Source organism: Psittacula echo, assembly GCF_963264785.1.
Source record: "Psittacula echo genome assembly, chromosome: 14".
Lineage (NCBI taxonomy): Eukaryota > Metazoa > Chordata > Aves > Psittaciformes > Psittacidae > Psittacula > Psittacula echo.
Window position 1 is genome coordinate 10,546,157 of NC_137750.1, and position 20,381 is coordinate 10,566,537.

At 61.3% G+C, this 20,381-nt stretch overlaps 1 protein-coding gene across 1 annotated transcript; it reads left to right on the forward strand.

Annotated features, from left to right (window-relative positions):
• Positions 1 to 447: 447 nt before the first annotated feature.
• RNF157 (ring finger protein 157) lies at positions 448 to 19,778 on the forward strand (the record flags this gene model as incomplete). Its single annotated transcript, XM_080629507.1, has 19 exons — positions 448 to 535; positions 5,114 to 5,232; positions 9,281 to 9,369; positions 10,051 to 10,197; positions 10,574 to 10,691; positions 10,803 to 10,869; positions 11,009 to 11,052; positions 11,417 to 11,464; positions 11,695 to 11,766; positions 12,297 to 12,456; positions 12,720 to 12,832; positions 13,424 to 13,650; positions 13,732 to 13,840; positions 14,027 to 14,138; positions 14,409 to 14,608; positions 14,734 to 14,799; positions 15,085 to 15,133; positions 16,604 to 16,714; positions 19,738 to 19,778. The coding sequence occupies 19 exons, from the start codon at positions 448 to 450 to the stop codon at positions 19,776 to 19,778; spliced, it is 1,980 nt and encodes a 659-aa protein (XP_080485633.1).
• Between the last annotated feature and the right edge of the window lie 603 nt (positions 19,779 to 20,381).

Below are 20,381 nucleotides of genomic sequence, written 5' to 3' on the forward strand. Positions count from 1 at the left end.
CCCCATGGGGGGCTTGCTGCTCAGTGTCACCAGTGGTGGGGCTGGGGTGAGGCGGTGACACTGGGGTGGACAGGGGGCACTGGGGTGTGAGACTGGGGGTGCAGGTGAAGGGTACAGGGGATGACACCGGCGGTGGCACCGGGGGCACGCGTGTGCTATGGGGAGGGAGCAGGCGCCACCTGAGGGGGGACACCGGGCTGGGGTGATCCCGGGGGCAGGGGCAGCGCCTTGTCCCGCAGCATCCCCGGGGCGGGGCGGCGTGGGGGAGCCCAGCCCTGCCCGGCCCCGCATTGGCGCAGCCCCGGCGCTAGCGCGGAGGCGGTATCGGGCGCGGCGCAGAGCGGAGGATGCTGCGGGCGGGGGCCGCCGCCGCCAGCCCCGGTGCCGGTCCCGGTGCCGGGCGGGAGGGAGCCCCGCCGCATCCCGCCCGCTGAGCCCGGCCCGGCCATGGGGGCTCTGACCAGCCGGCAAAACGCGGGCGTGGAGGAAGTGGATGTCCCCGCTAATTCAGTCTACAGATACCCCCCGAGATCCGGTGAGACCCGGCGGCGGGGGGGGGGCGGGGGGGGGTCCAGCGTCCCGGTGCCGTCGCTGAGCTGGGGGGGAAAGGGGCAGCGGGCGGGCCGGGGGGAGCCGGGCACGACCTTGCTCCGGTGGGAGATGTCCCTGCAGCCCCCGAAACAAACCTCGACCGCAGGCAGCGGGGAGGCACCCTAAAATTACCCGTGTCGTGCGGTAGGGCTGGGGTCACCCCTGGGGTCCCCTCCCTGGATGCCCTTTACCAGCCGAACCCGACCCCCAAACTTGGCTGAGTTGACGCTAAATGTTATTATTAGTAATAATAATAAATTACCAATAACAATAATAATTTTGGCCGTTGTCTGCAGCGCGGGGCTGGAGCTGGTTTTGTACCCGGTTGCTCCAGCGCTGGCTGCTTGGGGAAAACCTGGGTTTAAATTCCCGGGAGGCTGGGTGGGAGGGATTGGAGGGGATCCCTCCTTCCCAGGGCCCTGCCCCAGAGCAGCACCCCAGCCTCTGCCCTGGGGCGCCTTCCCCAGCTCCTCTCCTGCCCGCGATGTCGCTCCCGGCCCTGTCTCAAGCCTTGCGTGTGACCTTGGAAAATCCGTCCCTCCCCTCCAGGCCTCGGTTTTCCCTGCAAAGGGCCGGGATGAGCCGGTGTCGGGGCGGGGGGGTTGTGGTGGGGAGAGGAGATGGAGCCGGGTCCTTGGGTGGGCAGCGCTTCCCACCTCCAAAAATCCCTGTTTCCCAGGATGCTGACCTGGAGCACCGCGTGTGCGCAGGGATTGCCACAGGATCCTTGCGGCACTGGCTCTTATTAATAGAGAACTATTTTGGTAGCTAATAGGATAAAGTAAGCCCTTGGCTCGTTAGTGCTGTGATAAATGACTTGCTAATTACAAATAAGGACCTCCTCAGGAAGCATTGCAGCCAGCACAACCCTTGTTCTTGTCCCGAAAGCCTGTGCTTGGCTTGATTTATTATTGTTATTTGAATTCAAAGCTGAAATGGGCTGGCACATCCATGGAGATGCAGGTTAACCAGGACACTGCGGGGTGGAGATGGCTGATGCTCAGCAGTGGGGCTCCCCCTGCTCCCCCTTTTCCATTCATTCAAGGCCTTTGTCACCTTGATGCTGGCTGAAGCTGGACCACCCCATCCTGGGTTTGCTCTTTGCAGGGGCCGTGGCTCTGTGCATTAAGGGGTTTTGTCTTGAGCCTCCTTCTCATTTAGGGGCTCTTGAACTGTCTGGGTGTGGAGGGGTCAGTGCTGTGCAGCTCTAGGGGAGCAATTGCACCCAGCTGAGCACTTCCAAACTCATCTCAGCTGCAGAGGACACGGGGCTGATGCTTGGCTGTGGCTGTCAGGGAGAAGCTGGGGCTCTCGGGGTGCTCAGTGGGGCTGATCCCATTGACGGGATGAGAGCAGAGCTGGGGGGATGGTCCTGGGGTCCTCAGGGAGAGGTGCCCGGGTGCCCTGGGATGCGCCAGGGCAGGATGGTGACCGCGGGAGATTATGGCTCTTAATTCAAGCGGGGATTTGCCTTCAGCGCTGCTGGCAGCCGAGGGGACGTGCTGGGAGCGGAGCCGGTTCCTCCCTGGCAGCAGCGCTCCTCTTGCCTCGAATGCCGCATGGAAACAGCCACTGGCTTTGGGAACGTGGCCCTGGGGCGTCCCATGGGACCCCCGGGTATTCCCTCCTCTCTCTGCAGATGTGGCTTTGGCTGCTGGGCTGCAGGCTCACTCGGAATGGTTGGTGCAGCCCATGGCAATAGGGCAGCTATGTCTTGTTCCAAGTGAGCATCTCCCCTGCATCATCCTAGGGTCCCATCCAGGCTGGGGGCAAATGGGATTAATTAAACCAGCATTTTGAAGCAAAGGCTGGGATTTACTTCGGTGATTTTAATCTCGTGCTGGTAAAGGCAAGAGGGAGAGCAGAAGGGCGCTGTTTGTGGAGCCTGGCTTGGGGCAAATCCCTGGCTTCCAGCCCATGTCCCTGGCTGAGGTTGGCACCAGGAAGAGGGAACAGAAATGGAGCAAGGGGCTTGGCCATGCAGTGACACCCCGGTCCTGGGGTCACCACGCCAGGGTGGTGGCACTGCCATGGCACAGGGAGCAGCTCCGGGGCTGTGATGGGTGAGGACTGATGCAGCAGCGCTGGGGCTGGGGTTTGGCTTCGCCTCCAGCTGCTGCTGGCTCTGGCTGCCTGTGTTAAGAGTGCAGCCAAATAAGCCTCAATGTGCCAGCTCACCCATGGGGTGCTCCGGGGCAGGAGCACCCAGTGGTGGCTCAGGGGGTGATGCAGGACTTGTGTCATTGAGTGCCAGAGCCATGGGCACACACGGCGTGCATCAGGCTCTGTGCCCATGGGGTCCTTGTCTCTCTTGGGGCATCCAGGCAAGGTGCACCCCTGGAACTCATGGGGAAAAGGGGCTGCCAGTGTCATTGGCACCGGCTGGTGTCAGATGTGTCCTGTTGCAGGACACGCGTGGATTGCCAGGAGCCTCAGGCCAGCTTGGTTTATTGCTTCTTCCCAGCAGCCGCTCTGGTCAGCCCTTCCCGCATGCTTTTTGAGCCTCTGGAGTTTAAGATCTCATTAACGCCTGGCTTTCCCTTGGCGATGTGACCATCCTGGATGGGCTTTTCCTTCCCCTGGGGACGGGTGTTCGTTAAGGATTTATAATTAGCCAGTAATAAAGTGGCTGTGGCTGGGAAGGTGCCTCTCTCCTCTGCCACCCGCTGTGCCCATGGGGCCACCAGCACCCCAGGGCGCAGCTTGAGGCTCCTGTTTAATGGTGAAGCTTCTGGAGGACCTTCCCTCGGCTGCCTGCTGCAAGGGGGGAGCTGAAGCCCTCCTGCATGGGTGCCCGGGGAGCCTGCAGCACGCAGGGGTGCTCCCTGGCAGGGAGATGGGGTGGCAGTGGTGCGTTCCTCACCCGCTCCCATCCTATGGCAGCCCCCAGCCCCCACCAAACCGTGGCTGGAGCCATCTCCCAGAGCCCCTGCTCCATTTTCAAGCTTCCCTCGGTGCTGGAGGAGCTTTCCTGCAGGTTTCAATGCCGTGTCCCCACCTCCTGCTCTCACCCCCGGTCAGTGCCAGGAGAAGCTGCTGCTGGCCCCGCGGTGCCCCGGCCGTGCCGCTGCTGGCAGCCCTGCAGGCACTTTGCTCGTGGCTTTTCTCTTTCCACGTGGCCACGTCCTTCCCTGGGGAGCTGCCTATAAATTATGTACGTGGAAAATGGGACCAGGAAGCAGCAGGCATCAATAATAGATGGTTGACGGTTACTGCATCCGGGCATCCTTGCTCCCTGGGTAAAGCTCTACAGCCCCTCTCATCCCTCCTGCCCCCGTGTTACATCCCTGCGCCTCCTCCCCTCGGGCTTTGCCTCGGGGTTGGTTCTGAAATGCAGGATTAAGGCCTGATGCAGCCCTGGGCAGTCACTGCATCTGCTGGAAGCCAACTGCAAGCTCTGACTTCAGTCCGCACAAGCAGAGCTGAAGCCCAGGCTTGAGCTCCTTTATCAGAGGTTTAGTTTTGGGGTGTCCCTGGGGGGCTGTGGATGACTTCATGCTCTTGGGTTTGGGGGTTGTGTAGGCTGGACCCCATCCCCATGGCCAGCGGGATGCAGTGTGGTGCCCATCCTATGCCCATTGCCTCTCCTGACTCCTGCTGCTTCTGCTCTCCCCATCCCTGTTCTCCCCTCCCTTTCCCTTCCTTTTCTCACCTCGAGGAGAAGTCCAGACCCTCGTGCCCTGGTTGGCTCCTGTGGGGCTGCTCCCAGCTCTGAGGACACGACATGCCAGTGTTTTGGCTCTGTGCCTTACGCTGCGAGGGGAGAAGGGTCCCTGGTCATTGCCTGGTGTTCACCAGGGCAATGTGAGCACTTTGCGGGGGGGTTTGACCTTCTGGAGGGTCTGCAGCCCCCCCAGATCCTCCCTCCTTCAGGTGAGCCCTTCCTAGGGAAGGCTGCGGGCTGAGAACAGATAGAACTCGGTTCAGGTGTGCTCTGCCCGTGGTCACGCTGCCTTGGCTGCACATGAGGTCTGTGATGCTGGGCAGGAGCAGCCCTGCCTGCATGCCTGGTCCATGCTGCCCCTTCCTGGCTCCCCGGGGGCTCCCCGGGCTTTCAGTGCCAGCACCAAAGGTTGATGGTTGAAGGTTGGGGTGACCGTGGGTGGTTCAGGCCAGGCCAGGGCTTGCAGGGATGTCCCGGGCAGGGAAAGGGGCGCAGGAGAGGAACACAGCCCTGGGTATGAACCTGCTCCCATTCCATCTCTGCATCACCTCTCCCCATCCCAGCTCCGTCGTCCCGGAGTTCAGCCACCGGAGCCCTGCGCAGGGCCAGGATCGGGGGGATGCAGCAGGGAGGTGGAGGCAGGCAGGGAGAGGCAGCCGGGGAGGGGTCGCTTCCTGGCCAGCTCCTCCTTCCCCTCCGCCTGCTTCGTGTCTGCTCAACCCGAAGGGCTCCAGCGAGGTGCCCCTGGGGACAAAGCCACCTCTGAGCCATCGCACCGGGGGCTTTGTGCTGCTCCATTGCCCGGCTGAAGCCCGGTCCTCGCCCTGGGCTCAGGCTGTTTCTGTGTTTGCTTTCCAGGGAGCTACTTTGCCAACCACTTCATCATGGGCGGCGAGAAGTTCGACTCCACTCATCCCGAGGGATACCTCTTCGGAGAGAACAGCGACCTCAACTTCCTGGGGAACCGGCCCGTGGTGGTGGGCACTGGGGACACGGGGCTGGGGGGACACAGACGTGCCCCTTCCCAAAGGGATAGTGACTGCGTGTGTGTGTCATGGTGTGAGGCTGCTGGCTGTCACCGCGCAAGGGCAGAACCAGCCAAGCACGCCTGGGGTGGCCCAAGTGGATTCTCTGATGTCTAATATGAGGGTTGGCTGCTTGCTGCAGCCTGTCCTCCACTGGGCACTAACCCAAGTCTGCCTGCATCCACTCCACAGCAATGTAATCGTAAAGTTGAAGCCCGATTTGTGTTGAAGGGACCTTAAAGCTCATCCAGCTCCAACCCCTGCCACAGGCAGGGACCCCTTCCACTGGAGCAGCTTGCTCCAAGCCCCTGTGTCCAACCTGGCCTTGAACGCTGCCAGGGATGGGGCAGCCACAGCTTCTTTGGGCACCCTGTTCCATTGTTACTGCTCTGTCTCCTGTTGCAGGGGGTGAACAGGTTTGCGGGTGGTTGGGAACGGGCTGGGTGATTGTGTGACATCTGCCTGTGGGTGCTGCTCAATGCGGCTCCGTGCTGCGGGTCATTGGGTCTGCACTTATTCTTCCAGCCCACAGGGGCTGCTTGCACACACAAACCCACCAGCCTGAACACAGCAGCTGGTGAAGAAGATGGTGAAGGGTCAGGGCTCATTTAACTCCTTTCTTGCTCTCTGAGAGCCCCTTTTCTTAGGGGGACTTTTGACAAGGACAGGACAAGTTCAAGGACACTGACAGCTTTTGGCCATGAAATACTGATGGCACACCATCCGCTTTCAGCTCCTTTTCTATCAGGGATAGTCCCTCAGCAGTAGAGAACACAAAGTGTGGTCAGGTTGGACTCCGACAGTCTTTGTGTGGTGCTGAAGAGGTACCAAAAGGCCCATGGAGATGCTGCGAGGGCTGGAGCAGCTCTGCTCTGGAGCCAGGCTGAGAGAGCTGGGCTGGGTCAGCCTGGAGGAGAGAAGGCTCCTGAAGGGGAGACCTTAGAGCAGCTCCAGTGCCTAAAGGGGCTGCAGGAAACCTGGAGAGGGGCTTGGGACAAGGGCCTGCAGGGACAGGCCAAGGGGAATGGCTTGAACCTGCCAGAGGGGAGACTGAGATGAGCTCTTAGGCAGAAGCTCTTCCCTGTGAGGGTGCTGAGGCGCTGGCACAGGGTGCCCAGGGAAGCTGTGGCACCCCAAACACCCTGTGAGCTCCGGGTGGGCAGAGGCAGTGCTGGGCTCTCCACCCTCTGTGCTCCCCCAGAGTCAGCGCTTGGGTTCCCTCTGCAGCAGCGAGCACTGGGAAACCCTCTGGGTTCAGCAGCAGCCTCTGAACTGCCCAGCGAGCAGGGCCCGGGTCAGACACTGGCAGCAGAACCTGTGGGGAAGGAAAAGGAACAGCTTGGGAGCAGCAGGAAGAGTTAACGCAGCGCTGGCGGCTGAATTGCATCGCTCTGGTTCAATCACCAGCACCCCTGGGCTGCAGAGCTGCCACCAAGGTCCCATCTCCCTGGGGACCGGGGGTGTTTTGGGGCTGGGCTTCCAGGTCAGGCCAGTTTTGAGGGGTTGGGGAAGGTTCTGAGTTGCTTCTGGTCCAAGCTTGTGTCCAGGCACCGTTGTTTCGGCATCTCTGATGCCACCTCCAAGACTTGTCTTGAAGCTGCTTGGCTGCAATGCTTCCATGTCCTGCCTGCTGTGAGAGCCCCGGCTGGGCTGGAAGCGTTGGATGTGGCCAGTGCTGGTTGGTGCGGGGTTATTGGGTTCCTTGGATATGAGGAGCCAGGAAAAATGATGTCGCAGTGTCCCAAGTGCCCTGTGAGCCGAGCACCGTGCCAGGGCTGCCCACAGCCGCGCTGTGCAGAGCACCCGGAGGCGGTGCAGGCTCTCCCCTCCATGGCTAATCTGGGTTTTCCAGCTGGGAACAGGTTCCCAAGGGGCTGGGAAAGGCGTTGCAGGTTTGAGCGGCTGCCACCAGGCGGGCAGAGCCGCGCAGGGGCCGAGGAGCAGGGAAGCTCTTGTGGCACCCGCAGGGCTCCGGGGGAGCTGAGCTTCCCTGCCCGTGCGCGCCTGCCTGCCTCTGCTCGCACAGAAACCCCAGGGGAGGGCTTGGGGGGTGTTTTCCGCTGTAGCAGAAGGGGGCCTGGACCAGACGTTGCTGTAGCTCGTGGACGATGTTCTTAAGGGTAACGGTTGCAGTGAGGGGGTTTTCCTGTTGTTTTTCAACTTGATTTAAATTGAGGACATGCAAAACCTCCTCCAACAGCCCCTTTGTGATGTCAGGTCAGGCTTGCAGCATCTAATTCAATAAAAACCCCAGTTCTTCCCCCAAAAGAGCCCACACGTGGGTGTGAAGGAGCCCAACGGTGACATTTCTGCAGCACAAAATTTGCCTGTGGCACTTCCCCATCCTGCGCAGCACCCAGGGGACCCTTTCCTGCATCACCCACCCCTGGGGGCTGTGGTGCAATGGGGCTGGCACCCAGGGCTGCTTTGGGTATGGCTGGGCTGGGAGCAAAAGGTTGGATTGAGCAGAGGATCGTGACATGGCTCAGCTCCAGCCCGAGGCCTTTTCCCACTTGCTCCCTTCCAGCTGCAAGGTGTGATTCTGCAGGTGCACGTTAACAGGTTCATTAACACCAGGTTAATGACTGAGCGGGGGCAATCCCGAGGTGCTGTGGGTTCACCTGCAAAGCTTCTGGTGCCATCGGCCGTGCTGGGGCTGGCCCAAGCTTTAACCTGCTTTCCAGTGCCACCAGTGGGACCAGTGCTGTGGGATGATGGGACATGGGAGATGATGCTGGGTGGTGCAGGAGGGATGAGGCAGGCGTGTGCTTGTGCTGCCTGGTCCTGTGAGCTGTCTGTCCCATCCCATCCCATCCCATCGCATCCCTGTGAGTCGTGGACAGGTCCCCCAACCCATCCATCCTGCTCTGCAGGGCTCTGGGCCCAGGGCCGGTGATGATGGATTTGGGGATGGGGAAGGTGATGATGGATTTCCCACGCGAGGGCGCCAGGACCATGGGAAACGGGCACCTCGCTCCCCACAGGGGCCATCTGCAGTTCGGTCTTGTCCCCAGTATCAGGGTCCAGTGGGTGCTTCACTGCCTGACCTGAGGGTGATGCAGGGGGACAAGGGGACCCAGGCAGCCTGATGTGGTTCCCATTCCCTCTCCCAAGGCAGCAATTGAGCCCTTTGTCTTCTGAGCCATCTGCCATCCTGATGCCCTCCTGGCACATTGGTGACAGCTCACCAACGAGCCAGGCCTTCATCCCAGCCTCTGTGCCTCCAACGCATCTTTGTGTTGTCCCTTCATGGGGCTTAACCTACCTGGGAGATGGAGAGGAGGGCGATGGGTCCTGCACCCCTTCCCCAGTGCCCTCCTCTGGGTGGCTGCAGTGCCAAGGAGGGGGTGTCCCTGGCTGCCACCAGGTCCCCTCTCCCCAGCAAGCCCCGTAGCCCCTGTGCAGGTGAACAGGAGGGACCAGGAAGGACAAGGTCACCCTGGAGGATGCCAGGACACCTCTGCCTGTGGTGCTGCTGTCTGGCCCTGCCTGGTCACCCCTTTGCCTCCCCGATCCAGGCATGGCAGAGACCCCACCACCCAATTCCCATCCATCCCAGGGACGAACAGGGACACTGTGCCTGTTCCTTGGCTGTTCTTGTTCTGGAGCTTCAGCCTGCCCCTGCCCAGCCCCATCCAGCAGCTCCACACTGCAGCAAGAGCTCGAAACACACCGGCAGCCGCCTGCCTGCCCTGTGCCTGCATCTCACTCACCCTCCAGCCCAAGGGACAAGGAACAGCCCCTCTGTGTGTGTCCCAACAGTGAAACTGCCCCTTGCAAGGGGTTTTGGGCTTGCTCTTTGCAGAGGGATGTCCCTGTCATCACACTGCCTGGGACCCAAGTGCCAGCGGGAGCTGTGGGTCAGCACCCATCAGGCTGTACAGGCCACGCTGGGCCCCTGCATACAGATGTTGGGTTGGGGATGGTGAATCCAGGACAAGGTCCACAGCTGCTGTACCCCCCTGTGTGTCTGCCTTCACCGGTGTCTCTCTCGTCCTAGTTCCCTTACGCTGCTCCACCTCCTCAGGAACCCGTGAAGACCCTCAGGAGCTTGATCAACATCCGCAAGGACACCCTGCGCCTCGTCAAGTGAGTCCTGTGGGGACAGCAGGGATGGGCACCCCATGAGCCATGGCAGGGCAGGGTCCGGCTGGGTGCTCCAGGGGATGCTGAGCGCAGGGATGCTGAGCGCAGGGATGCTCGCACTGTGGATAGAGGGGATGAGCTTTTGCTGTCCAAATGTGCCCCATCCCCTTGCAGCTTGGGTGCTGGCACTGGCTACCTGTGGGATTAAAGGAGCTTAGTGCTGCCTTTGAAGTGCTTTTTCTTCCTCCCCCACCTTCCAAAGGCTTTGCTGCAGAGAGGCTGGGACGGGAGATGTGGGATTGCAGCTGGAGTCTGCTGCAGCACTTCCCGGTCCGCACGCCTGGCTTTGCCCAGAGAAGCTGTGGCTGCCCCATCCCTGGCAGTGTTCAAGGCCAGGTTGGACACAGGGGCTTGGAGCAAGCTGCTCCAGTGGAAGGTGTCCCTGCCCGTGGCAGGGGTTGGAACTGGATGAGCTTTAAGGTCCCTTCAACCCAAACCAGGCTGGGATCCTATCACTTGAGGCACTCTGGGCCCTCCTGCCGTGCCTCAGTTTCCCTTGGTGGATGGGGAAGCCCCTTTTCAGGGCACTGGTGCCAAAAGCAGCCTCGTCCACGGGGTCAGTCCTGGGGCACCCCGAGCCATGCCTGGGGTGTGCCCATCTCCCGCAGCCCCTGTGCTCCCCAGGTGCTCAGAGGAGGTGAAGACCCCGGGAGAGGAAGTCAGCAAAGCCAAGGTGCACTACAACGTGGAGTTCACCTTCGACACGGACGCCCGCGTGGCCATCACCATCTACTACCAGGCCAGCGAGGAGTTCCACAACGGGGTAGCGAGGTGAGGAGCCTCTGTGCCCCCCATGCCCTGTGTGTCCCTATGGCCAGGGTGTGTGGCTCCTCCTGACGGGCACGGACCCTTTCCTCCCTGGAGCATTCCCCCCCATCGCATTGTTGAGGGCAGAGGGGGGTCCTCACCTCCCCTGGCTGCCTCATCCTTCCCTGTCCCATCCTGCCCCTCCTGGTCCCCACCAGCTTGGCTGCAGAGACCCCTCCTGTCCCATGTTGGCTCCTCTGGGGTTATTTTAACCCTTCTTAGGACTTAGCTCAGCCCCAAAGGCATCCACAGGGGATGGGGTGTGAGCCCCCCCTTTCCCATCTTCCCAGCATCCCCATGATCCGGGGGACCCTGACTCTGTCCTCTCTCCACGGCACAGCTACATCCCCCGGGACTCGAGCCTGCAGTCGGAGACGGTGCACTACAAGCGGGGGGTGTGCCAGCAGTTCTGTGTCCCCTCCCACACCATCGACCCCTCTGAGTGGGGCGAGGACGAGGTGGGTCCCACCGGCGGCATCACCCGCGGGGCTCGGGTATGGCTGTGGATGCGGGGCGAAGCCTCCATCCCTGCTCCATCTCACCCAGCCTCTCCTCCTGTCTCCCTCCAGCTGGGCTTCGACCTGGACCGGGAGGTGTACCCCATGGTGGTGCAGGCGGTGGTCGATGAAGGAGAGGGTGAGGATGGGGTTCCTTGTGTGGGGTTGGCTTGCCTGGTGGCTGGCTTTGGGATGCCACCCGCGGGCAGAGCTTGTCCTTGATGCCGCCGTGGCTCTGCCCATCCCCTAAGCCCTGCGCATCCCTCTGTGTCTTGCAGAGCACAGCGGGCACTGCCACGTGCTGCTGGCCACCTTCGAGAAGGTAAGAGCCACGCTGGGACCATCCTCCTCCTCCCCTCTCACGCAGTGGGTGCAAGAGCCTGGAGGAGCCCTGAAGGGCTCAGGATGGTGCTGCTGGGATGGGGCTGCTTTGGGGCTGCTCCTGAAATTCTGGGACGAGCCGTTCATTTTAAGCATCCCTTTTGAGGTGTTCTGTCTCACCTCTCATCTTCCTTGCTCCAACAAGTCCCCAGCCTTGGATGTGAAATCCCACAGCTTCCTGGTCCCGGCTGTCAGGAAACTGCTGCAGAAGGGGCTGGTTGGGAGCGGGAACGGCTCCAGGGTGGGTGCAAAGGGGTCCCTGGGTGCTCAGCCCCGGTGCCACCCATGTGCTCTCCTCCCTCCAGCACAGTGATGGCACCTTCTGCGTGAAGCCTCTCAAGCAGAAGCAAGTGGTGAGTGTCCGGGTGTCCCAGGGTGGTGGCAGCTCCTGCCCTGCGCACCCCAGGGTGACGAGGGGCTTTGAGGGGCAGCAACCCCAGTGCGGGCAATGGCTGCCGCTGCCCTGCTCCTGCCTCCCAGGAGCTTTTCCAGTGCAATCCTGAGTGCATTGATGCAAATGGATGGAGCAGGGTGCAGGGAGGGCCTTGTCTCTGCCCCTCACCCCTTCCCCACGGGCTTGCAGGTGGATGGTGTGAGCTACCTCCTGCAGGAGATCTACGGCATTGAGAACAAGTACAACACGCAGGACTGCAAGGTATATGTGCCTGCATCCCACATCCCTTGGGCCTTCCCTTAGCCCCTATTCCCTCCCCCTAGCACAGGTCCAGCCACTAAAACATGTTTAGGGCAAGAGTTTGGAGCTGCTGGGGCTGTGCAGGTGTCCAGGGACACTTTGTGATGGCATTGAAACTGGTGGGGGCAGAAAGCTGCAAGATGGAGCCTTTTTGCCCCCTTCCTTTTTGCCCCTTCCTCTCCCCCATCCATTGTGGTTCCCTGGGAGGATGATGGCTGGATCTTGCTGGTTTAGGAGGGGACTGTGAGGCTCAAAGCATGGGATGTGCCTCACGCTCTGCTTTATGTATATAAAAGATGGGGTGAAGGTTGCATCCCGCTGTGGATGCTGATGCCTCCAGCCCCAGCTCCAAGCTCCAGGAGGGAGGAACAAGGTCCCAGGGCTGGATTTCAAGCACAGGGGCACAGGAAGGAGGCTCCCGGGGCACCCACCCTTGTGCCAATGGGCTGGGGACCCTGAGCTCGAGCTGGTCCCATGTGTGCCATGGGCAGGTGGCCGAGGACGAGGTGAGTGACAACAGCGCGGAGTGCGTGGTGTGCCTGTCGGACGTGCGGGACACGCTCATCCTGCCCTGCCGCCACCTCTGCCTCTGCAACACGTGTGCTGACACCCTGCGCTACCAGGCCAACAACTGCCCCATCTGCAGGCTGCGTAAGCACGGGCTGCCGGCCCTGGGAAGGGGCTGGGATCGCTGGGAATGGGCTGGCATCTCTCATGCTGGGGCTGGAATGTCTGGGAATGGGCTGGCATCCCTGGGATTTCACTGGCATCTCCCATCCTGGGGTTCTGGGTCAGCCCCATGTGCAGCGATGCTGTGCAGTGCAGGGAGGACCCTCTTGGGAAACGGGTGCTATTCTGGGAGCTGTCTCATTCAGTACCAGTTTTCCCCCAACCTCCTGTCCCCGCTGCCGCAGCTTTCCGAGCCTTGCTTCAAATCCGAGCCATGAGGAAGAAGCTGGGGCCCCTCTCGCCCACTGGCTTCAACCCCATCATCTCCTCGCAGACCTCCGACTCTGAGGAGCACTCGGTCAGTGCCCATGGGGCACGTTTGGGATATGTGGGCCCCCCGGGGCAGGGTTTAGTTATTTAATGCAATTGATGTTGCCACAAACTGCAGGTACAGGCTGCAAAAACGGCTTTAGCTTGGGTGGGAGGACCATGATTTGAGGCTTTCATTCATGCAGGGAGTTTGTCTGTTCCCTGGGGCTTAGCTTCTCCCTGGGATATCCTGATCCCAGCCTGGAGAAGAGAAGCTGCGTGGAGACCTCAGAGCAGCTTCCAGTGTCTGAAAGGGGCTACAGGGATGCTGGAGAGGGGCTCTTCATCAGGGACTGTAGCAACAGGACAAGGGGTGATGGGTTCAAACTGGAACAGGGGAAGTCCAGGTTAGATCTAAGGCAGAAGTTCTTCCCTGTGAGGGTGCTGAGGCGCTGGCACAGGGTGCCCAGAGAAGCTGTGGCTGCCCCATCCCTGGCAGTGTTCAAGGCCAGGTTGGACACAGGGCCTTGGAGCAAGCTGCTCCAGTGGAAGTGTCCCTGCCCGTGGCAGGGGTTGGAGCTGGAGGAGCTTTAAGGTCCCTTCAGCCCAACCCCTCTGTGACTCCCTGGTCTCTCCGCAGTCCTCAGAGCACATCCCCCCGGGCTATGAGGTCGTGTCCCTGCTGGAGGCTCTCAATGGGCCACTGATGCCGTCCCCGGTGCCTCTGCGCAGGCTGGGGGAGCCCCCGGGCGCGGGGCCCCTGCCCTGCTATGATGGGTCCCTGCCCCCCCTGCGGGCTCTGTCACCCCTCGAGCGCATCCCCGACTGCGGCCCCCCGGGGTTCAAGGTGAAGAGGAGCATCTCCAAGTGAGTACCGGGGCCCAGGGGGGCGCAGGGGTCTGGGGCTGTGGCAGGACTGAAGCCCTTTGCTTTGCCCCCTCCGGGCAGGTCCATTTCACAGAACTCCTCCATCCTGCCCGAAGAGGAGGATGAGAAGTCGTGCACCGAGTCGGAGCTGAGGGTCTCCAGGAGGAGATCCCCTGCCCGGTGCCAGGAGGTGAGCGCTCCCGAGCCATAGTGACGACCCAAGGCACTGGGAGGGCGGCAAGTCTGGGGGGGTTTGGGAGCTGCCTGGGGTTTGCCCCTCCTGGCTCTTCCTCCATCCATGAGGATGCCTGGGGGAGACGGATCCATCCCTGCTCAGTGTCCCCCATCCCGTCCTCCCCATGGGTTCTTCTTCCAGGAGTGTGGTGCGACACCGGAGAGTGAAAACTTCACCCTGTCATCGTCAGGAGCCATTGACCAGTCCTCGTGCACCGGGACACCCCTCTCCTCCACCATCTCATCCCCAGAAGGTAGGGCACCATGGCAAGGCAGCAGAGGGGTATCGAAATATGGTTTGGGTTTGTGTGGCCCCTTCCTACCCTGCCCCAGCATCACCCTTGCTTCATCACCCATAGACCCAGAGGGATGTGAGTCTCATGACGATGCTGGCAGCTTCCCACCCACCACACCTCCTTCCTCCTCCTCATTAGCCCCGTTGTGATTACCTGCTGCTAACTGACCACTTGCACGGGTGGGCTGGGGGGGTCCAGTGTCCCTGCTCAGCCCCTTCTCTCCCGCAGAGCCCGTCAGCAGCAGCCTGGCCCAGTCCGTCATGTCCATGGCCTCCTCCCAGAGCCAGCACTCCCAGCTCAGCACGGACACCGTGTCCTCCATGTCCGGCTCCTACATCACTCCTGGCACGGAGGAGGAGGAAGAGGAGGAGGAAGGGGAAATGCTCCCCTCGCCCGCAGGTGCCAGCGCCACAGCCTCTGATGGAGAGGTAGGGGCTGGGGGGGGTTTGATGGTGCCCGTCACCCCCAGGTTCAAGAGCTTCTCCTCCAAACCCACCAGCACCACGCTCTTGGTTGGTTTTTCCTTTCCATCTTTCCCACCTTCTTCCCGCAGTCGACGCCTGTGGAGTCCCCGGATATCAACTTTGTCAGCATCTCAGCCGAGGAGCGCGATGCCGAGGTAACCACAACGGCCTTGTGAGGGGCTGGCAGCGGCATGGCAGAGGGACAGCGGGATCTGGGTGCCCCATGGAGGGGAAAGCTGGGCGCTGGGCTGGGGAAGGGGCTGCTGGAGCACCCGTGTCCCTGCAGGGCCGCTCTGGCAATGGATGGGGCAGTGGGGCTGTCCCCTACCCAGAAGCATCCTCCTGCTCCCTGGATATCCCCGGGGCCAGGGATGTCATTCCCCCAAAGGGACACAGTGGTGGGACACGATGGGGTTGCTGATGCTCACTGCCTCTCGCAGGGCAACGACGTGCTGGAGGATGAGGACGCGTCTCCCACGCAGGAAGATGGTAAAAGGCCCCGGGTCACTGTTGTCCCCTCACTGTCCATCGGCTGTCACCGGTGGGCAGCCCAGCGAGGGGCAGATGCTGGCTGTGCCCAGCTCCCCTGCCTGCCCCCTGCCACCCATGGGTGACTCCACGGGCACTGGGGCTGGGAAAGCATCCCAGTGGGGTCACCCATGGGTGGGTTGAACACCAGTGGTGGGGGGAATCCAGGCGGCCGCAGGGACCCTGGTGAGCACAGTGTGGGATGTGCAGCAGGTGATGGCTGGCATGCAGCATCCAATGGTGTTTCCATTGGGAAAGAGGCTCCTCTGTGACTTTCCCTTTGCTAGGAAAGTCTTTCCTTGCACCTCTGAAAGTCTCCCTCTTAGGGGTCCATGTCTGGGCTGGTTCCCATAGGAAGGGGCTGCAAAACTTTTCCCTTTGGGATGCTTTCCTGACTTCTTTTATGGCCTGTCCTCAGCGTGCTTTCACAAGCCAACACACGTGCACTGAGGGCTCCTCTCACCTCCTCCCTTGTGCTCAAATAAGCCAAGGAAAGACGTGGGCACCCCTGTGCCATCGGCCACCAGCCACCTTGGATTTCTGTTGGGCTGTAGGGAGGCCCCCAGCGTGCCCTATCCCACGTTTGAAAGTCTCTGGTTAGCAAAAATGTGCCAAAGCAGTTCCCCCATCCAACCTGGACACTCAGCTGAGCTGGAAAGCAGGAACACCCACCCCCAAAACCTGGCCTCTGCCCTCGAGGACGCTCTTGCTGATGGGGAGACTTGTATATGACAACTGGGAGCAACCAGGGGCTGTGGTGGACATCCATGGGCATCCCAACAACTCCGGGAGCAGGATGGCCTCTCTCCTTAGGACATGGTCCTCCACCTGTTTGCAATGGGGCTACTTATTTGGGAACATCCCTCCTGAGGTTTAGCGCCTGCATCTGATGGATGCAGGTCAGACCCCGGGGGCGATCTCTGGTAGAGGTGATGCTCAGAAGCAGACTTATCCCCTGTGGCCTCCATCCCCCTGCAAAGCTTGGCTACAGCTTCTTCTGCCCCACGCATCCGGTTGCTGCCTCCTCCCGGCATCCCTGCGGCTCCCACACGCGCTGATGGTGCCGGAGAGGCTCTGGCAGGAGGTGACGGTGACACCGTGACCCGGCTCTATTGACCGGGGACCACCCGGCTGGGCCAGGGGAGGTTTGGTGAACCCCGGGTTCACGTGTGCCCATCACCGCATCGTTGCTGTTTCGCTGCCCTCCGATGCGGCCGGCGCAAGGAAAGGAGCAGCTGGGGCCGTGCCCAGGCGTTATTGTCCGCTCTTCACCCGCTCCCGGCTGGAGGCACCGTTTTAATCTCGTTTTCTTTGGAAGGAGGGTGGGGAAGGGACAGGAAAAGAGCCGGAAATCCCAGCCCCCACTGCTGAAAAGGCCCCCGCGAGCCCCAGCGCTGAGCCGCGGCGTTAACTGCCTTAACTCCCTTCCAGGCCCGAGGACAGGCGCTTTCCTCGGTCTGAGCTGTGACAATAACAATGACTTGGGCATCGCACACGTGAAAGCGCTGGACAATAAACTGTGCTCTGAGGCCTGCTTACCTGGTGAGTGGCCGTCTGCTGAACATGAACTTGGGGCGGGGGGGACAGTCCCACTCCTCCCTGCATCACCCCAGCCCTTGGCATCCCCCCCTCCTCTCCTACCGCCATTGCCATCATCCCCACCACCATCCCCATCAGGTTGTCCTTACTGCACCAGGCATGTGACCCCCCAGCTGGAGGTCAGGGTGATCTGTCCTCACTGGGATGTCCCTAGGGCGTTGCAGGCTGGGATGCTTTGTCCCTTGGCCAGGGCACTGCTGGTACCCCAGCCCTCCCTGTGACAGCACTTGTGTGGCACAACTGCAGCCTGGTCCACACCTATGCTGGGCACAGCAGTATTTTGGGTTGGGATGTGATCCACAGCCAGCCCAGCCTTACAACCTGCCTCCCCTCCTCTTCTTCCAGAGGAGATGGGGTTGTCAGGTTGGGCTCTCCTGCAGAACCCCCACGTTCATCCCTCTTTCCCATTTCTCCATGCTTTCTTTCCCATCCTCCTTCCACTTCAGTCTCCTCCCACCCTCTCTCCATCCCTTTTTCTTTCCCTCCTCCCTCCCATGCTCCTCTGTCCGTATGGAAGTTCATGTTCGCTCTGTGCCAACACGGTTTTCCCAACCCACGCTTGTGTTCCCCCTGCCCAGAGCTGCCCAAAGGTGACAAATGTATTGGTGACCCCACTCCTCGTGTGGCCCAGGGGCTGCTCAGTGCTGCAGGATCCTCTTTGCCTGCCTGTGTGTGGAGGAAACACGGGGCAGAAAGCCCAGATGAAGCCCTCTGAAGGTCCGGGTCTCCATCAATACATTTGTGGACAAGCTCAAAGCAACTCTGCCCCTGCCTTGCCCCTGTGCCCAAATCTGTGGCAGGTCCCAGACCTGCAGCGGGTGCTGGAGAGCTGAGGGGGGGATGAAACCCCGAGGAGGGAGCGGAAATCCTTTCTTTCCCCCTTCTCCTCTGGGAAAGCTTCCTTTCCTGCTGCTTCACCTCTTCCTGGTGGTTTCTGCGCTGGAGAAACATGGCTGAGGCTCCTGGGGAGGAACAGGCGCCTGCCACGAATGCCCTATGCCCCCTCCATCACCCTCCCAGCAGCATCCCTACCTTTGCTGGGGGTCCCAGCAAAGCATCCCCCAGCTCTGGCACCGGCCAAAGCCATCCCCGACCGCGTCCCCCTCACTTATACCAGGGGGAGGATGAGGAAGGGGCAGCTTTGCAGCCCTGGCACGGGTCTGACTCTTGCTCTGCTGTGAGGACCGCAATGGCCTTGTCCCCCGGCTGGGCTGGGGTGCAGGATGTGGCCCCTGGGCTGAGCCCGGCCAAGGATGTCCTCTTCATCCTTTGGCCACCACATGTGCGCTGCTTGGAGCCCTCGGCAGGGATGGGAAAGCATGAGAGGGATAAGTGGGAGCTGGGCAGAGTGGGGGCTTCGGGGCTGCCCGTGGTCACTGGGGACAGAGGGAACAAACCCAGGGATGTGAGCTCTGCCCTAAGGCGCATGGAGCAGGATTCCCATGGGAAGAGCTTGGGGAGCCGGAGCAGCGGAGGGGAGCAGCCACCCAGGGCTGTGATGGTGGTTTCCTGGTTGCGATCAGTGTTGGGTTTGTCCCTTAAATTCAGGGCAGCTCCTTCCTTCCCCTGTCCCTCTGCTCCTGCTGCCCCGGGGCATTCAGCCTCCCGCTGTGCTGGAGCTCATGTGAGGCCCAGTTTGACGCTGGTGGTGCTGGTTTGCAGTCGCAGGGCTGGTTTGCATGCACAGAGAAAGTCCTTTCTGGCAGAGGTTTCTTGCAGGTCTGGATGTGACCACATCCCCGGGGCCAGCAAGAACAGGGGGAACTTTCACTTTGGGGCCAGGCACTGGTCTCTTGGAAGCTTAAAAGAAAATCACCTTGAGCAGAGATGACGATATCGTTATTGTTGTTATTTGTTCCTCCCTCAGTTTCTCGTGTGGGGTTAGACCTGGTTAGACCCATGGGCTGGGTTTTGCTCTCTCTGTAATGGATGAAGGTGCAGGATGGGGTTCCTCAAAGCTCGTGTCGAATCTCTGCAGGTTTCAGGCTGGTGGGAAAGGGCTTTAGGAGGAGTGGAAAGGCTGCATCCCGGGATGTGGGGACACAAGGTTTAAATCAAACCCGCAGACCTGTGTCTTTGAGTGGATCCTGCAGAGCCCTGCAGTGAGCAGCAGGTTGCAGGGGCTGTCCCCATGGCTCAGAGCATCCTCTGGCCGTGGTCACAGCCTTGGCCAGATCCTGCTTCCCAACCCTGCTCCTCAGCAGTCACCCAAGGGTGCACTGAGCTGAGCTGGGTCTCTGCACCAGGGCACTGCAGTGACCGATGCAGCATCAAGCTCTTAATGGGATTTTGGGGGGGGTGTGTTCTGTGTGGTCCTGTTTAACTATCCCTTCCCTCTGGGATCTGCAGGCTTAACATGCCTCACTCTCCAGCCTGAGCTCGCCATGGGAAGCCAGCAGAACAGCAGCTGCCCCCTCCCATACATCAGCAGGCAGCAGGGATTTGTGGCTCCCTCTTTGGGAAACCCTCAGCACTTGTCCTTGGCCTTGGGGTGCCCTCACCTGGCCCCCCTCAACTCAGAGCTGCCCCGAGCCTTGGGCACAGGGCTTTAACCTCACTGGTGGGAGCAGGCGCCCTGGGTTAGGGGTGCATCCCCTTCCTAAGGGCACCACGTAGCCTCTGGGACACAAGCCACGGGCAGGCAGGTCCCCAGCTGTACCCATCGCCCTGCCCTGGCTGGAGGGTGCTGCCTGCACCAGGAGCCTGCAGCCCGAGATGAGGCACGTGGGGACCCAGCTTCCCTGTGCCACGAGCATGTCCCCCCCTCGGTTCTCCTTGACACAAGACCACGCATGACGTCCCCCTTGCCCCATCGGTGGCTCCCTGTCCTCCTCCCAGACCTGTTCCAGGGCAGCGAGCCCCTCATTCCCCCCTGTCACCCCAGCTGCTCGCTCGTGTGTATGTCCCCCCCACGCCACTCTGCTCCCACCTTCACCATGTGCCTTCTGGTCTCTCCTGCCTCGCAGCCGCCGTGCCGGACTCCTGCCCCATTAACATTGAGGAATAGGTATGAGACACCCAAAGCCTGCACCCGCCTCGTGCCCCATCACCCGGGGGGGTTGGTGCCCCTGGCAGTCCCCTTGCTGGGTGACATCCCAGCCTACCCTGCAGCCCCCATGGGGCATCTGTAAGTGCCCTCTTACTGGGCATGGGGGGGCAGAGGCAGCCCCCTTCCATTTGGGTTATTCAAACCCGGCCATGGTGCACCGTGCTTCCCATTTGCCCCTCAGCATTCCCGAGAAATCAGAGGTTTAAGGGGCTCCCCTGGTTTGGAGAGGTAAGTGCAGGCACCCGATAGCCCTCACTGCAGCTGAAACCCAATAAGGGGGGCCTGGGGAGGTGGGTGTCACTTGGGCAGACTGTATTGCATCCCATGGGAAGATGCCCAAGGGTGCCGTGGCTTTGGCAGCCCCTAACCCCCTGTTTTCTCACCCCAGGCCCAGAGGCAGCCAACAACAACATGAGCCCCGGCCCCGCTGCCCTCCCAGCCCTCAGGACCTGGAGCAGGCAGCGGCCACCCCTGTGTGAGGGCTCAGCCTCAGCAGGGGCAAACGCACCCCCTGTGCATGCAGAGGGGTCCGGGCACCGCAGGCATCGCCACCTCCCTCCC